At 49.5% G+C, this 21,446-nt stretch overlaps 2 protein-coding genes across 13 annotated transcripts in view; both read right to left on the bottom strand.

The window, feature by feature from the left end:
- Nucleotides 1–134: 134 nt before the first annotated feature.
- Nucleotides 135–5,850, bottom strand: Gas2l1 (growth arrest specific 2 like 1). The gene is made up of 6 exons (XM_005336048.5): nt 5,693–5,850; nt 3,986–4,634; nt 2,414–2,521; nt 2,225–2,321; nt 1,977–2,139; nt 135–1,465 (listed from the first exon to the last, which is right to left on the bottom strand). Exons 2-6 carry the CDS (start codon nt 4,613–4,615, stop codon nt 433–435), a joined length of 2,031 nt encoding a protein of 676 aa, XP_005336105.1. The 5' UTR covers nt 4,616–4,634; nt 5,693–5,850; the 3' UTR covers nt 135–432.
- A 3,892-nt stretch (nt 5,851–9,742) lies between these two features.
- Ewsr1 (EWS RNA binding protein 1) overlaps nt 9,743–21,446 on the bottom strand; it is a 27,043-nt gene continuing 15,339 nt past the window's right edge. For 7 of the 12 annotated variants that reach the window (XM_021733761.3, XM_021733762.3, XM_005336043.4 and 4 more), the window contains 10 exons: nt 21,109–21,289; nt 18,318–18,355; nt 17,751–17,783; nt 17,375–17,493; nt 13,105–13,234; nt 12,100–12,222; nt 11,256–11,418; nt 10,791–10,888; nt 10,278–10,530; nt 9,743–10,141 (listed from right to left, as the gene is read on the bottom strand). In XM_021733761.3, coding sequence (XP_021589436.1) covers nt 10,102–10,141; nt 10,278–10,530; nt 10,791–10,888; nt 11,256–11,418; nt 12,100–12,222; nt 13,105–13,234; nt 17,375–17,493; nt 17,751–17,783; nt 18,318–18,355; nt 21,109–21,289 — 1,178 coding nt within the window. In that variant the 3' untranslated portion in view covers nt 9,743–10,101. Of the gene's footprint in view, nt 10,142–10,277; nt 10,531–10,790; nt 10,889–11,255; nt 11,419–12,099; nt 12,223–13,104; nt 13,235–17,374; nt 17,494–17,750; nt 17,784–18,058; nt 19,481–21,108; nt 21,290–21,446 lie in introns of those variants that run through there. The other 5 variants (XM_021733765.3, XM_005336044.4, XM_078039680.1 and 2 more) reach the window with 2 other exon arrangements.

Below are 21,446 nucleotides of genomic sequence, written 5' to 3'. Positions count from 1 at the left end.
TGGGATGGGCAAGACAGAGACTTGATTTTGGACTAGAGCTGCCAAGCTTGGCCCCCTGGCAATTAACTCCAGAATCCCAACTTGAGGACTGTCAAAGGGGTGCGATGCTCCAAGGCTGAGTCTCCAAGAAACAGTTTGCGGAGCAAAACTTTACTGTCAGAGGCTCTGCTGGACCATAGGTCCTCGGGACACCGGGCTAGCCCAGCCTCCCCTAAGGCATTCAATAATATTAGTAATTAAATAGCTACGCTCATCCCCCAACCGGAATGTACAACAGAGGTCCCATTGTGCCTTGTGGTCCCGAGGGGTCTGGTCCCATGAGGTCTGGTACTCAGGAGGCGAGGGGGCTCCCTGATGCAGAGGGTAGGTTAAGGCCACCAAGGAAAAGGAGAAGGAATGGGGTTTGGGAGCAGATGGTCTGGTTCATCACATTCAGGAATCTGGCTCGGCCCTTGGGGTGACCGAGGGCTGGGCTGGCCAGGCCCCGAATTCCGTGGGTCCAGAAGGGCGTCGGGGGCCGCGAGGTGTGGGAATGCGAGAGGGTTTACGGTCTGGCTGTGTGTCCATCCGACCCCGTGCCCAGACCCGCGAGGGTTCTGGGCCAGCCAGGGGGGTCCCAGGTGCCTCAAGAGGCCCCCCCATGCCAATGCAGGGGCTGCCTTCGTCTGACGAGCTGGATAGGGCTTGACTACGGGGCCCGGGCAGCCCATTGGCTGTCCGGCCTGAGTCCCCTGGTTGGCCACACTTGCCACCCAGGACGCTGAGGGATGAAGAGGAGGAACTGGAGGAACAGTAGGCCGAGTCGGGAGCGGGAGGATCTGGGGGCCGAGGCGGGTCAGGGGCTAGTCCGGTGGGAGTCCCGCTGGCAGCAGCTTCAAGGGCACGGGCATTGGCCAGGAATTCCTCTTCCAGGCGCAGGAAAAGCTGCTGCTCCTGCTGCGGGTCAAGCTGCAGAGGTGTGCGGAAGACACTGGCGGGTGTGGCGCCCAACTCTGGCCCGGGGCTGGAGACCTGGAGAGGCTGGGGCGCTGCAGGGCTGCGGGCACGGGGAGTCTGGGGGGTGCTCCTGCCTGAGCCCCCGCCGCCCCTTCCCCGCGACACACAGGAGTGCTGCCCATCTCGGTCCCTGCGCACTAGCAGTACAGCCTGCTCCTCGCGGTTCTGGCTGCGGGCCCGGCGGGCAGAGCTGGGGGCGGACGGCTGGGCTCCTCTGCCGCCTGGGGCAGCCCGGGGCCGTCCCCGATCCAGCCGGTCTCGGGATTGGCTGCGAGGGGCAGGCGGCCGTCTCGGAGAGGCCGGGGTGCCTGTGGTCAGCCGCCTGCTGGACCGCTCCCTCCGGAGGGTGCCAGTGCCTGCATCGTCACTGCGGGCACCAAGGGGGCCGCTCTGGGCTGAGGAGGCTGAGGAGTCACTGTCCCCCGAGTAGCGGCGGGAGCGGGGAAGGGGGGGCAGCTGATCCCGGGCCCTGGGGCAAGGGAACAAGAGAGAGATGGGGCATCACTGGCGCGCACGCAGAAGGGGCAAGGAGAGGGACAGCAAGGCAGGTGGGTGGCACAGCCATGGGAGTGCTGGTGGGAGTGGTAAGGCATCTGTCTGTCCTGGGGACTTCCAGGGAGAAGTGAGAGGCTCCACAGCAGCTTCCTGTGGCCACTCAGAGCCCCAACACAGCAGCGGAAGAAATGAGGTCTGCATGGCCCCCACTGCCCCTCCCCAGGCCTCCGTGTCTCCCCCAGGCCCGGCCAGAGGAAGCCTGGTTGGACTGGCCGCTGCCCAACCTCCAGGGCCCACCCCAGCTGTGTTGTTGGTTTGGTCGGGTTGCCATGGAGACGGGAAGCCAGGCCCACCCCCACCCACGGGAACTTTTCCCAGGGTGTGAGTCACTCTGGAGCCGAAGGAAGGCAACTCCGTCATCCGGCCAGGGCGGAAGCCCCACCCCCACCCGGGGCAGCTCCTTCCCATGTCCTCCTGCACCTCACCTGGGCAGGGTCTGGGCCCCCTCCTTTGTGCTTCGTAAAGTAACCTCAGTCCGAGAGCCCCGGCGCTCACCCCCGGGAACTGGGCTACCAGGCCGGGGACTTGGGGTGGGTGACACCCTCTGGGGGGAGAAGGTCCAGGCCCTGGGCTGGGCAGGTTTGTGGGCTGTGGGGGGAGAGAACAGATGACATATGAGGGATACAGCCAGGGAAGGGAGCCCCTGCTTGTCCACCCAGCCCCAGGCACTGACCAGTGGAGGAACAACGGCAAGGGTCATGCTTGTCCAAGTAATGCTCCAGTGTGTCCCAGCCGCCACCCACACGTACCATCACGTGGCTTCTCAGCACCTGTGGGGGCCCAGAGTGGGCAGGTCATGGCTGCAGCTCCTGGGTCTGACAGCCCACCAGGATGGTTGCAGCTGGCAGCTGGGGACCCTTACCCGCACGAAGATGAGCACATTGGAGTCTCCCACTCGGTATTTCCCTTCAGAGACCTTCATCATGGGGAACTGGTCTGGGCAAGTGCAGTGGCCCAGAATCTCCCTCACCTAGGGCCAGAGAGGACAGGCTGGAGGTCAGGGGTCAAGTCCCTCCTCTCAGAGCTTACTGTCAGCAGCTCCAGGGTCAGGAGGAAGTAAGTGCTTCCGGGGAATGGGGGTTGGAGACTTGTTGCCCCAGACATGGGTGCAGCTTCCAAACATGACCGGCTCCCCTCGCTGGCCCCCAGGGCCCAGAAAGCGGACCAGGACGAGATGATGGAACTGTCATCAGGTGGGGGTGTAGAACCCCAATGAGGAACAGCCTTGAAGCCCTTAAGCCTGGGGGAGCCCTGGAACCCGTCCTCAATGCTCCTTCACCCACATCACAAAGAGGGACCTGAGGTCACAGGAAGGCCAGGCCCTGGAGGAGGCAGGTCATGAGATACAAGTGCAAGGGACTCTGTGCCTGGCTGAGCACTGGTGTGGGGGAGTGCCACAGATGTGTGGGACACATGCACACACCAATATGCACACACAGGCCACTGACCTGGCAAAACACACGCTGCACACATGTCACTCCAAGCCTGGAGCTGCCAGGCTGGCTGTGTGGGAGGCCCTGCCCGCCTCCCTGCCCACAGCGGCGCCGGAGGAAATGAGCAGGTGGGGCCTTGGGTGACCCAGGCCCAGGCTGGGGGTGGGGCACATGCCTCTTCCCACGGCCATCCGGCTGCCCGCCTCCTGGGCAGGCACAGCACAGTCCTAACCTCCAGATAAAAAGGAAACTCTTGGCCCAGCTGCGGGGGTGGCAGGGACACCTAGGCCCTGGGAAAGGAGGGGGGTGGCTGGGGACATTGCCCAGCACCTCCTATGCTCCAAGCAGGACTCCTGCAGCTCCAACAGGACTTCCTGTTCCCAGCAGCAGCAGCTGGGCTTCCCAGAGGAGGGCCAGGCGCTCACTGAGTGCCTACTATGCATCAGGCGCCTTGCAGAGGGCTTTGCACACCTCATTGAAGCCAAGTGCAGCAGCCGCTCAACCTTGAGCACTGAGGTTGAGGATGTACCTCTAGCTCCTGAGTGCGGGAAGGGCACTGAGGGGGTGCTCAAGTCAAGAGGCCCCCAGTTGAAGGAAGGCACAGCACATGGTTAGTGCAGCTTTAGCACCTAAAAGGAGGGAAAATCATGGCTGGGGATCTAGCTTAGTGGCAAAAAGCATGCAAAAAGCACGGGATTCTATCCCCAGCACCAGAGGGGCTAGGGGAAACGTTGGGGAGATGCCAAGGTGCAGAATCCTGTCCCAGGCCCAGCTGCACTGTGTGGCCTCGGACCCAGCACCCCTCCCACTATGGGCCTAGCCATTTCCTTGGGCCCAGGTATACACTTGGCATTCAACATATGCACACTTTGCCTTGGGTAAGCCAACCTACAGACACCAGGATAGGCAGGGACAGGTAGTGAGCATGGACTCCGCCACCTGGTTCCGGTGTGGGGCGCAGGCAGAGAGGGGCTGCTGGGTATGCCCCTAGGAGGACTCACCAGCTCATCGAGGTTGCGCATGTCACTGGGCGTCATGCGGGGTCCACGAGTGGAAGTCCCTGGTGCAGCGGTGGTTTCCGTGTCCCCAGCAGTGGGAGCATGGGTGCCACTGGAGGGTGCAGCGTGCAGCTCCCGTTCAATCTCCTGCTCGAACTGCACGAGGCGGGGAGCCAGCAGGCCGAGGCGGGCCCCGCGCCGCGCCACCTCCAGCAGGCACAGCACCACGCTCTTCTCGTTCTTGCGCAGCACCAAGTCCTCCGTCTCGAACATGAGCACCTCGGGCACGCCCAGCTCTGCGCGGCACCAGCCGATGAAGGTGGCCACGTTGTCTCGGGCCATGAAGGAGCCAGGAACCACGCTGTGTGCCTGGAAGGCCACACCTCGGGTCGGGCGGGTGACAGCCAAAGCACGGGCAGCCTCGGTGACAGCGTTGGCATGCTGGCACAGGGTTGTGCCTGTGGCCAGGCCTGTCAGGAAGCCATCACCACCGCCAGGCAGACCCAGGCCATACAGGGCGTTCAGCCACTCTGCCAGGTCTTCTTTCATGGCCTCCACATAAGCCTCACTGGAGCGGAAAGGCCGCACACTCTTTGCCGCCGACCCCGCGATGCTCGCCACTGGGTCCGCCATGCCCGGGCCAGCCGAGTCACTGTGGGCAGGGACACAGATCAGGATTGCTGTGAAGATCCAGCAAACAGTACGGAAAGCTGTACCTGCCCATCATTCAGGCTAAATGCCTGGTTTAAGTTCAGGTTGGGAGAAACCTCTACGCCTCAGTTTCCTCCTCTGTGAAATGGGTACAGTAACATTACCCAGCTCAGGATTGCAAGTTCCAGGCCAGCCTAGGCAGCTTAGCAAGACCCTGTCTCAAAGTAAAATGAAAAGGGCCGAGGCTGTAGCTCAGCGGTAGAGCATTACCTGGTAGGTAGGAGGCCCTGGGTCCAATCCCCACTACACAAAATAAAAAACCATCTGCCTACAAGGATTCAACGGGATAATCTCACACTCAGTGTTTCTTAATGTCTGATGTTCGGCTTTCTTGGGGTGGGGGATGGGGGATGAGGCCTCCTCCCAGGCAGGTTGGTGCCCATCATCACAAAGAGCTGGGACCAAGAGACAAGAAGCCAATGACCTGGGACCCCAGCAGACAGCTCCGGGCCGCGGGGAAGGGTTGTCGGCATTGCTCAGCGCTAGTGCCCACTCCGTCTCCCGCGGGCAGGTCCCTGCTCCTCCCTCAGCGCCTCTCCCCTAAGGACCGCGCCACTGTGACACCCCAGCAGCCAGCCTGAGCGGTAACTGCAACAACGGCGGCTAGGGCAGCGCCGATGACATTATCTCCATTTTACAGATGAGGAAACTGAGACGCAGAAAGGGTACGAGCTCGCTGAAGGTCGCTGAGCAGTGGGTGGAAGAGTCCGGGCGCTCCCGGCGCGGCGTTGCTGGTTTCGGGGTGCGATCCCACAGCCAAGTCTGCCGGCCCGGGTCCCGCCTCCTCCAGAAGCCTCCCGGGTGCGCCCCAGGCGGGTTCAAGCAGGGCCAGGATTCTGAAAAGCCTCCGGGAGCTTCCGAGGTGCTCGGGGCCTGGCCCAGAGAGGGCTCAGGGCCGCCCAAGGTCACACAGCCCTGGGGGAACAGAGGCCGCGCACTCCGCGGCCGGTCCCGCAGCAGTGCGCGCTGGGCAGAGGGTGCTGGGGTCCCCACGCTCACCTGGCTCATCCCGCGGCCGCGGGGAGCATCGCCCCGGCGGGGGCCGGAGCCGGGCCGGGCCGCCGCAGGGAGGCGCCGCCCGAGCCTCGGCGGATCCCGGAGCCTCCTCGGCCTCCGCGCCGTCTCCGCCCCGCCTCCCTGGAATTCGGATCCCGCCCGGAGGGGGCGGGCGGGGCCGCTCGCTCTTAAAGGGGCCGCGGCTTTCCTGGGCGGCTGGGCGGGGTGGGGGAGGAGCTGGAATCTCCCGACCCGAGTCCGGACCTGGCGTCTCTCCGCAGTCGGAGCAAAAGGTGGCCCCCACGCGGCCGCGACCAGCCCAGACGCTCCATCCAGACCCGGGCCGGTCCCCACGGCCCTTCCTGCCCTCTGTGATCTCGGGGGACCCTTTTTAGTGGTCCTCCCTCCCGGACAGTGGCCTTCCCAGGGCTGGAGGCGGCACAGCCTGCTTCCGAGAGCAAGTCAGGAAGCGATAGGGGCCGGGGACTGCAAAGTCACCGGGTGGACCTCCGCCGTCCAGATAGCCGAGGCGACCCGCCACCAGTGGCGAGCTTCCTCCCGCAGGGCGGGCGCAGCGAGGGGAGGTGGCCCGGCTGCCTGCCGCCCCTGGGCGCCCGCCCCGCGCCCCCGCTGGAGGCGCAGTTGAACCAAACTGAGTTGAGGGGACCCGCTTTGCGGACGGGGAGCTGAGGCTCAGAAGGGCAGGCAGGTGGCCAGGAGGCTGCGGCAGAGGCTTCTGCACAGAACAGGGGCGTGAGGCCTGGAGGCTGCGGAGGTCGGCCAGGCCGGGGAGGCTGAACCCCGCTCGGTTCTTTGGTTCTTTTCAAACTGCAGAGTCGGGCCCTGGCCGGGATCTGCGGGAAATCCTGCCCCCTGCTGCTGCCGGCTGGGCCGGGCGCAGTCGCCTGGATGGTTTGGGTCGCAGTCATGCTGCCGGGTGGGACCAAACAACCAGGATGCTCAGAGCTTTCAGAAAGCTCTCAGTGGGTGTCAGACCTGCTCTTGGCCCTTGCCCTGAATGGATGGGGAGTCACTTCTGGGAGGAACACTTGCCATTCACCAACTGGAGCTCAGGCTGGGAGCAGCTGATGGACCTGGGGTTTGAACATCACTGTTATGTGAATATCCTCAAAGATCAGGATCATTTATTGAGCACCTACTTTGAGTCCCTTTGGCACTAAGTTCCCGAAGGTTTCATCTCAGGCCTGAGCTCAGGACCTTTGGGAAAGTGGTTTCAAAATCTCCTGAATTGTCTGGATGCCTCAGGGCTTCACTCCCCACCCTGGTCTGAGTAAGGTGGATAACAAGTACTAGTAATGGAGGGCACATGGCACCTAGGGTGCCAAGTCTCTTTTGACACTCAAAACCAACAGCAAAGTGGGGGGCCAAACAAGGCCAAACTCTCAGAGCTTGCAGTTTGGAAGGCAGGCAGCCCCTGGGCTGAGATGGGAGAGAGGTTGGAGCCAGGCAAGGGAGGATGGGAGTGTGTGCAATTTAAAATCAGAGATTAGGGAAAGAGATGAGAGAAGCCTGGCAGATAACCTGGAGGGAGAGTGCGTCAGGCCAAGGGAATAGCCAGTGGGAATATGAAGTGGGATAGGACTCAGGAGGCCCCGGAGGCTGGAGTGGAGGGAGCTGGGGAGAGGGATGAAGGTGGACAAGTTGGGACAAATCAAGTAGGGAGGGCCTTGTGGACCATGACTCTAGAGGGACATAGAAGGGATTTAGAGCAGGAGAGGTTGACTTAGGTCTTAACAGGATCCCTGAACTGCTATGGTGGGCAGGGAAAATGGCAGGAGCCAGAGCCCCAGAAGGAACCAGGAGTAGCAGTGGAGGTGATGGAAGTATATTGGATGTTGGCGTTTTATTTTTATTTTTCTTGTATCAGGGATTGAACCCAGGAGTGGTATTAACCACTGACCAATATCACCAGACTTTTTTTTTTTTTTTTTTTTTTGAGATAAGGTCTTACCAAATTGGCTTTGTATTTTGAACTTGTGATCCTCCTGTCTCAGCCTCCCAAGTCACTGGGGTAAATGATACTTTCAGTTGTCTTCATTTCACAATTTAGGGAAACAGGCCGAGAGAGGACAAAACAGATTTGTTGTCAGCAGCTATGCAGGAATTTGATTCCTGCCTGTACCTATCTTACTGCATTTTGGGGTTTGACCATAGGAAAGGAACTGAATCCAGTGGACTGGTTACGCTTCCTGTGCCTCTGAGGCACCATCTGTAAAATGGAACCATAGTAGTAGTTGCATCATAGTTTGTAAAAAATATTACCATAACTCAGCTCAATGTGGCCTGATGGGGTACATGTGCATTATGCTGAAGGACAGGCAATGGAGGTAACTCCTTCCTCTTCTCCAGTCTCATGAGCTGAGGCCTGTGACCAGAGGGCTATTCCAGATTCCAGCCTCCAATATTCACACAGGGCAGCTGTGGTGTAGACTACCCTTGTGTGGAAGACCTTGTTATGTGGTGCCTTCCTGGGTTCATAGCATCACCTCCAGAAAAGCCTCTCATTTTCTTACAGAACCAAGGGAAGCAACAGAGGGACAAGAGGACTGGGTTATGGATGCCCCACGGTTATCTGCAGACCCCAGAAGCACTGTGTATGCAGGTTTCTTGCGTCCACTAAATGCCAGAGAGCAGCTGGCTTGGCCTTGGTTGCAGCTGGAAGTCTGAGGGAGTTAGTGGAATTGAAACACAATTCCAAAACACAAAGCCATTGCTGGCTGGGCAGCTCTGGGAACTTGAGCCCAATCCGGGATGACAGAGGGACCTGCAGAGCACCTCACTTTTAAATATTTTTTAAAATTTGTTTTTAGTCGTAGGTGAGCACAATAATTTTTAAATTCTATGTGGTGCTGATAAAAACCCAGTGCCTCACGCATGCTAGGCAAGCGCTCTACCACTGAGCCACAACCTAGCCCAGGAATTAAATATTTTGAGGCACTTGGCACCTGAGGCTTAGGCCTGGGAGATGTGTGTGCCGAGGCGGAAGAGTCTGTAGCACATGGGTCAGAAGCAGCATGGTGGGAGCCACAAAATCTTTTGAGAATTGCAAAAATGTTTGGTGTCCAGTCATTCTGGCCTCTGGAAAAGGATTAGGAGCCCAGGGGAGAAGCAGGAAGTCCAGGGAGTTAGTGTGGCGGCCTGGCAGGGCTGAGGGCTGTGGATGGATTCTAGGTGAGCCAGTTTGGAAGGAGGGTGGGGAATGAGTCATGGTTTTTAATTCCAGGGTTTGGAGCACACACTTATCTGTTGAGATAGGTCAGGACAGGATCAATCCTACCTTCCAACCTGTCAAGACTCCTAAGAGGGTGGCATTTGAAGAAGTGTACAATGTCAACAGTGGATAAAACCACAGGACAGGTCAGCTAGGTGTGAGGGAGCATTGGAGGAACCCAACACTAGCTGTGGGGGCCTCCCACCAACAGACTTGGAAGAAGGCAGCAAGAACAGACAATGCCTGACCACCATCTCCGCAATACAGACAGCTTGGAGTTATCCTTGCAGTAAAGGCAGTGATCATAATGTGGGTCCTTAAAGGGGAGAAGAGGCAAGAGAGCACCTCCCAGGAGGAGGGACAGAACTTTGACGGTGGAAGGGAGGCAAAGACAGGGCCCCCTTTGCCTCCCTAGAGGTGAGGAATAAGTTCATGCTAGTGGATGATCTAGTAAAGAACCAGACAGCAGAGATGAAGGTGAGATGCATGTTCAGAAGGGCCAGGAATGGGGCTTAGGCAAGTGCTCGCTGTTATCACGGTGCAAGCCTGTGGCCAGCGGATGACCTCTTCTAGGCTTAAGCCCCAGCTCCCATTAAGGAATTTACCCACACTCCCACACCTCCACCTTACCCCAGTGCCACTGTACATCTTTTCTGAGGGTGTGCTGGGCCAGTTGTTTCTGCGACCAAGAATGTGCTGTACTTTGTTTTCATGCCACCACCATTTTAGACTGATACTTGAAACGAGCTGTTTATCAGGATGGCACCCTACTCCCTGGGGACAACAGGGGCATGCAACTGTGGAACAGAGGCTGAGAAGGATGACTGTTTATAAACATTTGGAATTTTATTTAAAAAAAAAAAAAAAACATCACAACCATGAACATTGTTACAGTTAGAGGCCCTCTTGGTTCTCCACATTGATACTGAGCATGCTCACAGGGGTTCCCATTGTTAAATCTTAGTTAAACAACCATTTTTAAAAGAAGGAAAAAAAACTCAGCACACTACCATTTAACTTGTTTTAATGTTTCTTCACAAATGGTGAAAAATACTAAAGTACAGACAAGGAATAATCATAATGTTGTGGCCAACATTATAAATATGGAATTATAAATTTAAAACATTTTCTGGTTTAAAAAATAAATCTGGTAGTCAATGCAGCTCTGCGGGGACTGTGTCTAGTAGGGCCGATCTCTGCGTTCCTGACGATGCTCGCCTCTGCAAGGCAAAGAGGGCCCTCTGGTTAGAACAGAGAAGGTTCAGCAGCCTGACAGCAGCCCACGGTACCCTGCGACTCATCCCCAGACTGGTGCCACGTGGACGAGCTCCAGTCCAGCTCTCCCCCACCACATACTTATCCATTTTTCCAGGTCCTCCACGTCCACCTCTTCTTCCTCCCATCTGCTCCATTAAAGGTCCAGGGGGACCCCCTGGACCACCTCGTCTTCCTCCGCCAAAGCCACCTCGGTCCATGCCACGGCCACCACGGAAGCCACCCCTGTCTCCACCACGGCCACCTCTGAACATTCCTCCAGGACCGCCGCGGTCCATGAGGCCACCTCTTCCTCCTCGCATGCCACCAGGGCCACCTCTTCCACGGTCACCACCTAAGGTGAGGAAAGGGTGGAGACACTGTCAGGGAGTTGAGAAAGAAGCTCTGCAGAGATGCTGTAGAAGGATCTGTTTCCTCTTCTCTGAAGAAAGCAGAAACTTGACCCAGTCCCAACATCTGGGTGACATTTAGAAATGAGAACTATAACTGAAAGTCCTTTACAGTGGGCACAGGTAGTTTACCAAGCCCACTAAAGTCAACAATAGAAGGTTAGCACCAGGAAGCTGAGGGCATGTTCAGGAAACCTGTACCTACCCGGGGGTGGGAAGGGTGGTGGGAGAAAGCCCTCAGGTTTCGGGGCCTTACACTGGTTGCATTCTGTTCTCCAGGCGAAGTTCTGGTTTCCACAACCCCTGCACAAAGTCACACCAGAGCAGAAATCACCAAATGAACAAAGAAGCTGAACGAGCAGAGGCCACACTTAATCAGGCACACACTGCACTTCCACAACCACAGGGTCCCGGGGGCACAAAGCTTTAAGAGGATCTGTCTACAGAAGAGTGCCTCGAGCGTCAAAACCTCAGGTAGCAGCACACCCACAGAACCAGTGGGAGCAGGCAGGGAGTGGGTGACCAGTCCCGCATCCATGACAGTCATCAAGTTCATCATTAAGCTTCTCTAGGTAAAGAGAATCCAGCAGTCCTGTCCCAGACTGGGAATGGGGCGAAGCAGGGGTGATGCGACTAGTAGGGTTATCAGTTTGCCAAGTGAAGTACATACGGATTGGGACATTGCCAGTCCCCAGCTCGGTGCTGGACGTTTCCTCCTCCAGAGGGATTCCCTCGGGAACCCCGTGGCCCTCTTGGGGGAAAACCTCCTCTGTCTCCTCCACGGCCTCCCATGCGACCCATGGGTCCCCCAGGACCTCCTGGGCCACCTGGACCTGCAACAAGAAATAGCCTCATGAAGACCATACAGGGAGCACAAATCCTTCTACAGTCCAAGGGCCTAGTGTAGACACTACAGCTTCATCCTCACAACCACCAGAGCCTTTCCACATGCATTATTTCACTGATCTCCCAAAATAATCTTATGGGACGATAAAACCAAAGCGGAATAAATGGTAGAGCTGAAACTCAGGCAGTTAAGGCTCTGCAGGGCTTCTAGCCTCCCTAACCAATCAATCCATATCTACATTTACCATTAGCTCTCAACAATCTAGTATTGATTCTATACACCCTTTTATTATTTCATCTTCCCCCCATCAGGGGCAAAAAGTATAATGGAAAAAAAAATTTTTTTTGATACTAGGGACTGAACCCAGGGGCACTTAACCACTGAGCCATATCCCCAACCTGTTTTATTTTGAGACAGGGAGTAGGCTGGTCTCAAACTTGCCATCCTATCTCACAGCCTGAGTTGATGGGATTACAGGTGTGCACTGCCACACTGGCCCCAGTCCTTTTAATTTGCTTAGAGCCTAAGTTGCTGACACAGGATTTGAACTCAGTGATGGTCCTCCTGCCTCAGCCTCCCAACAAACTGAGATCATAGACGAGTGCCACTGTGCCCAACTATTTACAGGAAGAGAAAAGTAGCTCAGAGAAAAGCGTTCAGTAAATACCTCCACGGAGTGGTGGTGGCATCCCTCTGCCCTCACGAGGTGGCATGCCACCCCGCATGCTGTTCATGGGAGGCTTCTTTCGAGCAAGAGTGACTTTTAGTTTGCTTCCTTGAAAATCTTTTCCTGGAAAAAGATTGACAGGATATCAGTGACCACAAAACTCCAACTCTTTCCTCCCCTAAGGACTAGAAAAAGCTAGTTTCTATTCCTTTTCCTTCAACCTATTACTTGCCAAATTTGGCCATTCCCAGAAGCATCTAGACTGCCTCTCCTGTGACCTCCCAGATTTTACTGATGAGGCAAAAAAAAAAAAAAAAAAAAAAAAAAAGTCTCTAAAGATACTTAGAAACCTCTCTATCCTGAATAGAAAACTAGGAGGAGGAATATGGGCTGGGATTCTTATACAACATTGGGTGAGAAGCAGTGATAAAAAATAGCCAAGAGAAAAGAGCCAGGACTTTGATACTTTCAAGATGTTTCATCTGAAATGAAATCCCAGTATTGATGCAATGTCAAGGCTTTATTTAAACACACACACAAATGTACACTGGCTAAGGGGTTTCTTTGCTTTTTTGGTGGTATTAGGGATGAAATCCAGGGCTTCCTGTATGTTAAACCAGTATTCTACCACTGAGTTACATGCCCAGACCTTAAGATGTTTGTTTTTTTTGAAGGGTTTTCTGTATCTTCTGATAATATCTGCTTAGATATAATTTGGATTTTTAATGATAGTGCCTAAATATAAAGGAACATCCCAAGCCAAGATCAGGGGCTGGGCCCTCTTAAAGTTGGGAGGCATACATGCTCAGATGGCTCAAGTCTCTCCCTCTTGCTATGTCCTACAGTCATAAAGAGGAAGAGTACCTTTGTTGTCCTCAAAACCTCAGATAATGATGTTCAACATCAGCAAGACCCCTTTATTCCTACAAACCAACACATGCAACATCTAAGACTGTACATATGTGTGTGAGTGAACAGTTCAGAATGCCAGTGAGCACATCCTACCATCAAACCACTCCACAGCAGCCTTGGCAGTTGGCGGGTCTTCATAGGACACTGTGGCATCACCTTTGGGCTTTCCTGTTTCCTTGTCCAGGTAGATGTGGATCATGGGTTGCCCAGTTCTCTTATTCATCTACACATAAAACAGCACAGTTAGAATGTGACTCTAATATACTAATCTTGGAGGGAAAAGTTCATGTGAAATTCAGAAAAAGTACCTCTGTCTTCCAAAAGCAAGTTATTTTCATAGGAAGACACATATCTACTAGGACAGAGTATCTCTGAATTATTAGAATTATAATTGACAGTATGAGGATACAGGCTTATAATCCCACCAGCTAGGGAGGCTAAGGCAGAAGGATCTTAAATTCAAAGCCTGCCTCTGCATCTCAACAAGACCCTCTTTCTCTAAAAACAAAACAAAACAAAACAAAAAAACCACAACAAAGGGCTGGATGTGACTCAGTGGTTAAGTGCCCCTGGGCTCAATCCTTGGTAAAAAAACAAAGGACTATTTCCTAAGCATCTAAAATAAACAGGTACTTCCATGTTCCCTGCCTCAAGTGTGTTTATCATAAAAACCAAACTAGACCATAAGCCTCAACAAATTCTACACCCTAACAGGAATCTAATCACTGCAGTCATCCCTCAGGAGTCAAGTCAGGTTTTCAAACATCACCAAAGACCCCTGAGGCTGGATTGCAGCTCACTGATACAGCATGTGGGAGACTCTGGGTTCAATCCTCAGCTCTACACAATACCCTTCCCCTAAACAAAAAACAATCCTTACATCCTTAAGTGTAGGATATGAATGTGCTACATGGATTCCTGACAAGGCCAGAGTACATGACTTATTCTTCAGTTGAGCACTATGTAGTTAGTTTGAATTCAGGAGCCACACTGTACAAAAATGTTTTCCTGTGTGTATTTTGTTCATTAAATATGCACACAATCGAAGGCATGTCTGCTTACACATATGGTAGTACTTGAGATCTATCCATTTATAAGACTCAAAAAGGGGTCAGCATTATAAGAGCATAGATAAACCAATATGTTTATTTTTTTAAAGACATGATACAAATTAGGCAAAATACTGGCAAAAACAAAAGGGAAATGAAAATCAGTTTCTGGATCACATGTGTATGAACAAATGTAGGAAATAAATAACTGCATTTTTTAAACATCTCTAATAATCAGAAAATATCATTCTCCTCAAATTTGTCTTAGATTCAGTTGACATTCAATTGAGGTTTTTAAATTTAAAGATTCATGAACTGATTCAAAAATTTATAGAGAAAAGAAAGGAGTTAAGATCAGTAAAACAGGTAGGCATGGTGGTGCACACCTGCAATCCCAGTGGCTCAAGAGGCTGAGGCAGGAGGATCACGAGTTCAAAGCCAGTCTCAGCAACTGTGAGGGGCTAAGCAATTCAGTGAGACCCTGTCTCTATACAAAATAGGGCTGGGGGTGTGGCTCAGTGGTTGAGTACCCTTGAGTTCAATCCCCAGTACCAAAAAAAAATCACAGAAACTGACCAAAGTACACAAAATGCATAGAAACATGCATAAGTAAACATTCTAGGTGACATGAAAAGCATTAACTACTAAGGAAAAGATAAGTAAGTTTGACTACATTAAAACTTTTATTCATCAAAAGAAAATAAGGGCCAGCTGAGGCTGTACTTCAGAAGTAAAGTACTTGCAAATACAACAAGTACATGAGGTCCTGGGTTCAACCCTAGTGTTGCAAAAATAGAGGGGAAAAAAACAAAAACCATAAACTGAGAGATTTTGAACAGACAAGGATTAGCATTCAGACAATTTCTGTAAGTCAGAGATAAGCAACTCAATGAGAACTGAGCAAGAGACATATATATTTCAAAGAGAGGATATCCAATTAGAACAATCTTACTAGTAGTCAAGGAGAAAGGAATTAAAACCACCTTCTCACTTTCTCACACCAGATCACCAAGTCAGGGGGTTCCCAGTTGTGAGGATGAGGTGAATGTGATTATGAAATGCCAGCCAGATTCTAAAGAAGTTGGTCAACAATACAGTTATCGGGTGAAACTAGAGACATGCACACCTTAAGAACCAGCCCTTCCTCAACCAGGTAGAGTCAATCTTCATTATTTGTGGTGAATGTTATGTGTAAACCTGACTACGCAAAAAAATTAATTTGTAACTCCAAAATCATTCCTTATGGCCCTCTTGTAATCAGACCTAAGCATCATGGCAAAAACATGCCCAATGTGCATCTTCCCACTTGAGAGTGAACAGGACAATATGTTGCCCTTTAGTTTCAATTTTCTAAATAAATGACCAGAATAGGGGATGGGAATGGCAGGACAATGCAAGAAACTCCAGTTATAGGGCCATTTGGACATCTATCAGCAGGGCAGCCTCAGGCAAGTCACTTCTGGATTTCATTTTCTCTTGTAAAATTTAAAATAACACAATTTAACAGGCAAGTTCATTTTATAATTTCAAATTATAATCAGAAATGTGTACACATAAATCTATGACTCATAAACCATTGCTCATCATTCATTCACTATTTCCTGTGACTTTATACAGCTATTAAGAATAAAAATAATTGGGGCTGGGGATATAGAGTGCCTGCCTTACACGCACAAGGCCCTGGGTTTAATCCATAGTATCACAAAAACAAACAAAAAAAGAATCAACTGCACATACAACAGCAAAAAACCCAGGCAACTGGGTACCAGGAGACACGTATAAGAATGATGCCTACTGGGGCTGGGGTCGTGGCTCATTTGTCTCACATATGTGAGGCATGGGTTCGATTCTCAGCACTGCATATAAATGAATAAAATGAAGGTACATCAACAACTAAAAAAAAGAATGCCTACTGAAGCAGTGTCTGTAACATAGAAATAACCCAGCCATCTTTCAAAAAATGTAAAATTTTTTTGTACTTCAAAGGCTATGTGATACACTTACGAGAACACAAGAATTTCCAAACCTTTTAGTTACCGACCTAACACCCCTAAAAATTCCCCCCCATCTCACTAAAGCCCCATAGTAGTTGACCAAAACCTAGCCACACCAGCTCCCTTGAACTTCTGTCCCAGGAGCCCTGCCCTCCACTATAATGAAATATAGGCCCACTTCAAGTTAGAAGGTTCTATTTCTCATTTTTTAACCCCTGCCATTCTTTTATTTACTTTTGTTTTTCCGCATAACATTTCACCATCTAATATTCATTAATCTTTTTTTCCCTCCCTTTTTTTGGGGGGGAGGGAATAACAGGCCCTCTGCCATTATCTCACCCCTATCCCTTTTTGAAACAAGAGTCTCATCAAGTTGCTTGAGCTAGCTTCAAAACTTGTGATTCTCCTGCCTTAGCCTAAGTGCCAAAATTACAGGTGTGCTCTACGAAGCTCACCACACAAATCTATTTTTACTATAAATTCCCCACTAAATGTAAACTCCAAGTGTTCTTGTTTGTTTGTCCATTGATATAGCCCCAGTCCTCAAAATGGTGGTATCCTACAGTGATGCCTAATAAGCTTATGTGTGAAATAAAACATCACAGAAAATGCATCTGTAAGAGATGAGAATAAAATTCAGGTTGGGGGAGGGGAGAAGGGCATTCTTATAATGCCAAGCTATTAAATGGACAATTAACAGTCAGTGATGTACAAGTGTAACCCCAGTTACTCTGGAGGCTGAGGCAGGGTTCAAAGCCAGCCCCAATAACTTTTAAGACTCTGTCTCAAAAAGAAAAATAAAAAGGGCTGGGGCTGTAGCTGGTTCAGTGGTTAAGTACTTCAGTTCAATCCCTGGTACCAAAATAAAACCCAAAACAACAACCCACAACTAACTGATGATTATAAAAATGACCTGAAGTTATCAAATATGATAACTGTGTTTGGCATTTCTTTCCTAGGAAAAAATGGCTAGGGACGGGATTAAAAATGGGGATTGAACCCAGGGCCCAGCCTACCCTAGGCAAGTACTTTACCACTGAGCTATAGGCCAGGACCGCTTTGTCTTGAGACATGGTCTTATTTAAGTTGCCAGGAAAGATCTTGAACTTGTGATCCTCTTGCCTCAGCCTCACAAGTAGCTGGCATTATAAGGTGTGTGACACCACACCCAGTTGGGAGGTGGGCATCTTAAGGAGCAAACCACAACACATCCAGAAAAGTCAGGGAATTTCAGGAACAACTCTCAATTTCAGTTCAATTTTATGTGTCCTGTGGTGTCAATTTCTGTCAGATCACCTAAAGTTATAATGCTTTACTTACCTTAACAACCCCACACTGCTTAAAGAAATCTGCCAGATCATCAAGAGTCACATTGTCATTTAATCCTTGCACATAAACTGCACTGTTGTCAGAGTCTTCATCAGGATCTACTGGAGGGCCTTTCAGAGAGAACAAAACAGAAGAGAGTTACTGTCTTGTTTCACCATAGAACTGTCAACTAACACTAATAAGAATGCCATGGATTTTAAGACAGTCATGAGCAGATTAACACTATAAAGGAAGCTCCAATCTACCTTGACATCATTGAAAGCATACTAATCTACTGGGCTGAGGAACTCTAACTCACACAAGCATGTACTTTTTTGCCATTCATTCCCTTATAAAAGCACAACAAAGTTTAAGAATTCAAAGTTACCTAGATCAAGATCTGGTCCTTCATCCATGGGTCCTGCCAATCAGGAAAGATCATATAATATATTATTAGTGCAAGTCTTGCAAGCTATAAACCTTACAAACACACATAGCTATCTACTACACCACCATTTGATGGGGATCCATTAAATTCAAAATGACCCGCACTGCTAAAATGGAGCAGTGCCTCTTTAACATTGGTGAAAGGTTTGCTAGGGTTTGCTTTTTTCTTTGCTGGTTTGCTTCTAAACCATTAACCAAATACACTCTCAATCTTTATGTGCCAAATAAGTGTTAAATTTAAGTCAAAAATTTTCCTCCAAATAAACCAAATTTAAAAACTGTATTCTCCCCCATATTACAGAAGCAGTTGCTCAATACTTCAAGTAACCCTTTGTTTTGTAACCATAGTTTAACCTTATTACCCCTAAGACAATGCCGGCAGTACCCATTAGTCTCTTTTGCATAGATCATTTTTAAACCACTTAGGAAAGTAATAAAAAATTATAGTTTTCTAAAAACTGACTGTATTTTTTTTAAACACTATCCATGGTAATACTCAAAAACTTACCACCAGGCTTATTGAAGCCACCTCGCTCTCCAGCGCTGCTGGGGGGATAAACGAAGAAATGAAGGCCTTTCCCTTTAAAAGCCAGTACCGCTCTGAGCCTTGGGGGGGCTCGTGGGGAAGAAGGGCACTGGCTAAACACATCTCCATACAATGCATCTCTCTCATCTTGTCACTATGCCTTTCTTCAGGGCAGCTTGCTCAAACTTCCTTAATATACAACCTTGCTTGTCTGATTGTACACACCACTGTGGTTGGTTCCTTTCATTTCGGGGGCTGGTATTAATAGTGCAATACTTGGCAAATTGGGGGGGGGAAAACCTAAATCCCAAACACCCACCCCCATTAGCTGAAAAACCAGGAGAGCTTGGTGTACAGAGGAGGAACAAGCGGAGGCAACTGCTGTGATGAACCTTTCCATGTTCATAAAGGTGCACCCTCAACCTCTCCCAGAGGAGAGCCCTGGGCTTCCTAACAAGTCACAATATAATAAAGCAGGAGACAACCACATTAAATGCCTACAACACACATCAGAGGACGCATCCAGCCAATCTTCAGCATAAAGCCATACAGTTCAGGGCATTAGTGGATATAACAATTGCTGTGAAAGGAGAATTTACAACATATACCAAGGCTCATGGACTGGGGGTGCAACTTTATAGACATACTGGTTTATAATAATAACAACTACGGCAGTATAAAATTACATATTCTAAAGAGGGAAGGAGGAATATGAATTTAGCTTTTTTGGTTAAATAAAGGCAGCTCCCCAGTGGGAGACCCTGAGTTTTTTTTAACCAGTATTGCACCTTTAATACCTGAATATACAATTTCAAGCTGTTGCATGCAGCTTTGTTTCCTTTTTAAAAGTACACACCATAAAATGTTCTCTCTCTTTAACACAAAAGTTTACACTTTAATGTTACACAATTCTAGAGTATTATACCTCCTCTGGTTCATTACCAAACAACAAGTATGCAGTTACCAAAGTTACAGAAGGATTCCATTTATACAATGAATACATTTTGTTAAAAATATTCTATGTATATTTTTCCTCTCCATATGGACACCGTGTCTAGTCCCACTTTTCATTATGCTGCCGGCTGAGTACTGAGTACGGGTACTTTTTAAGTATTGAAGTGTATACAAGGCTCTCACTTTGTAACCTGTAGCATATAAATGCGACAAAGCATGTTAAAAAGTTTCCACGTTTAACAGCCAATGAAAATATCAAAATACTGAGGCAATGAAAAAGGGCATGTTAACAACATTGAGTGCCTTACCTGCAGAAGACACTGAAAACCATCACCACACCACAATAAAAAAGGGGGAAGGGGAAAACACCCCTGTCCTGTCCCCACAGGATCCATCAGACTGTTTCACAGTCTGTTGGTCAACCTACAGGGAAGGCCATGGTCTATGACTCCAGGAGAGACTTCTTATCCACAAAGAGGGGCTCCCTACAACAGTAAGTAGTCTAGCAAAATCAGTAGAATCATTACTTCTGGAGTATTACAATGAATAAATTTGAAATTGTTTTTGAAATTGAAAAATACTAAGAATTCTAGGTGATTTGAGACGTGATGATAGTAATTTCAAGTGTCTATGTCTATTTTAAAACATCCATAAAGAAGTGAAACCTTTATAATGTAATATTCTCCAAATTGGAAGGCTGATTTTACTTTAATATCCAATTACGAATTTTTTCATGTTATAAAATGACTTTCTTCCAATAAAGATTTCACTGAAGACTATTTTTAAAGTTATGCAGAATACACAAAACAATATTAACTACCTCTGGTAGTAAAGAGATTTGAAATTCAAAGATAACAACATTTTATCTATTTAATTTTGAAATCTGTTTTTACAAAATCATATGCTGTTTACTTTTTCCTTAACATTGGCACCAAATCCAATTTATACTTAATACATTCTGCATAACTTTTTTTAAAAAAAAACTTGTTTATATAGGGACAGAACACACACAGAACTAAACCTTCTGATCATGTTAACCACCAACATTATACCTCACCTTCATCAAGTACAGACACCAGAAAGGGAAGAGGGGATGGGAGAAGGGAGGGGAAGGGCAGGCAGAGGTAGCAGGGTCATGTTATTCATCTAAACAAAGTTTTCTAAACCAGATTGTGCCATCAATCAAAATGGTCAAACCGATTTAGACTTTAAAAATCTCCAATGGGGAGAGAATCTATACTTAAATACATTACCCTGAAAAAAAAAAGTTACTGGATTTTTTTTGTGTTCCAACTAAACTGTTTCAGGTGCACCTCAGGCCACAGTTCAAGTTATGGGACCAAGACCTTCATCATCATGTTCAACAATTCTGAGCACAAATAGAACTTAGGGACAAACATTGTGAAAAACAGCTGCATTCCTTTTCTGCAGTATATACACCAGGTATTTCAAGACAACCATTCAGAGGCATTAGTTAAAAACTTAGGGTTGTTAGAAGGGTTGTGTGTGTTCCATCCCAAATCTATTACCCACAGAGGCTTTTCACCCCTGGAAACCATGAAGGGAACTGAAAGCTCTGGTTTCAAAACCATTCTTTGTTCTCCCCAACCCAACAAAGTATACTGGCAGGGAAAAAAGCAAACTGCCACTTAATATATGCCACAATGATGACATTTCCATGTTTTAGAAGATGGTTGAGCTCAACAGATTGTCCATGGAAATGCAGAATAAATTTCTTATGTCTTTCAGTCCCTTCTTTCCACTGAAAATCCTATGGATGAAACAAAATTAGGTAAAAGGAGAAAAGGTTTGCTCTTACCCCATTCCACCGCGTCCTCCTCCCCGCCCACCTCTGCTCATGCCTCCACGATCAAATCCCCCTCTTCCCCTGCCCCGGTTATCAGGGCCACTCATGCTCCGGTTCTCTCCTGGTCCGGAAAATCCTCCAGACTCCTGCCCATAAACACCCATGCTACTGGGGTGGTCCTGTCGGAATGAACCTGAGGAAAGAGTCACATCTGTAAGCAATTGGTCAAATATTTATTTACACCACTGCCTGACGTACTTTCTCCTGGAATCACAGAACTTTAAACTGCAAAGCACTAATCAAAGCACATCTTCTTTACACCATGATAAAGTGCCTCTAATCAGTAGGCT

Source organism: Ictidomys tridecemlineatus, chromosome 2, assembly GCF_052094955.1.
Source record: "Ictidomys tridecemlineatus isolate mIctTri1 chromosome 2, mIctTri1.hap1, whole genome shotgun sequence".
NCBI classification, from domain to species: Eukaryota; Metazoa; Chordata; class Mammalia; order Rodentia; family Sciuridae; genus Ictidomys; species Ictidomys tridecemlineatus.
This window is presented reverse-complemented; position numbering and strand designations above follow the sequence as displayed.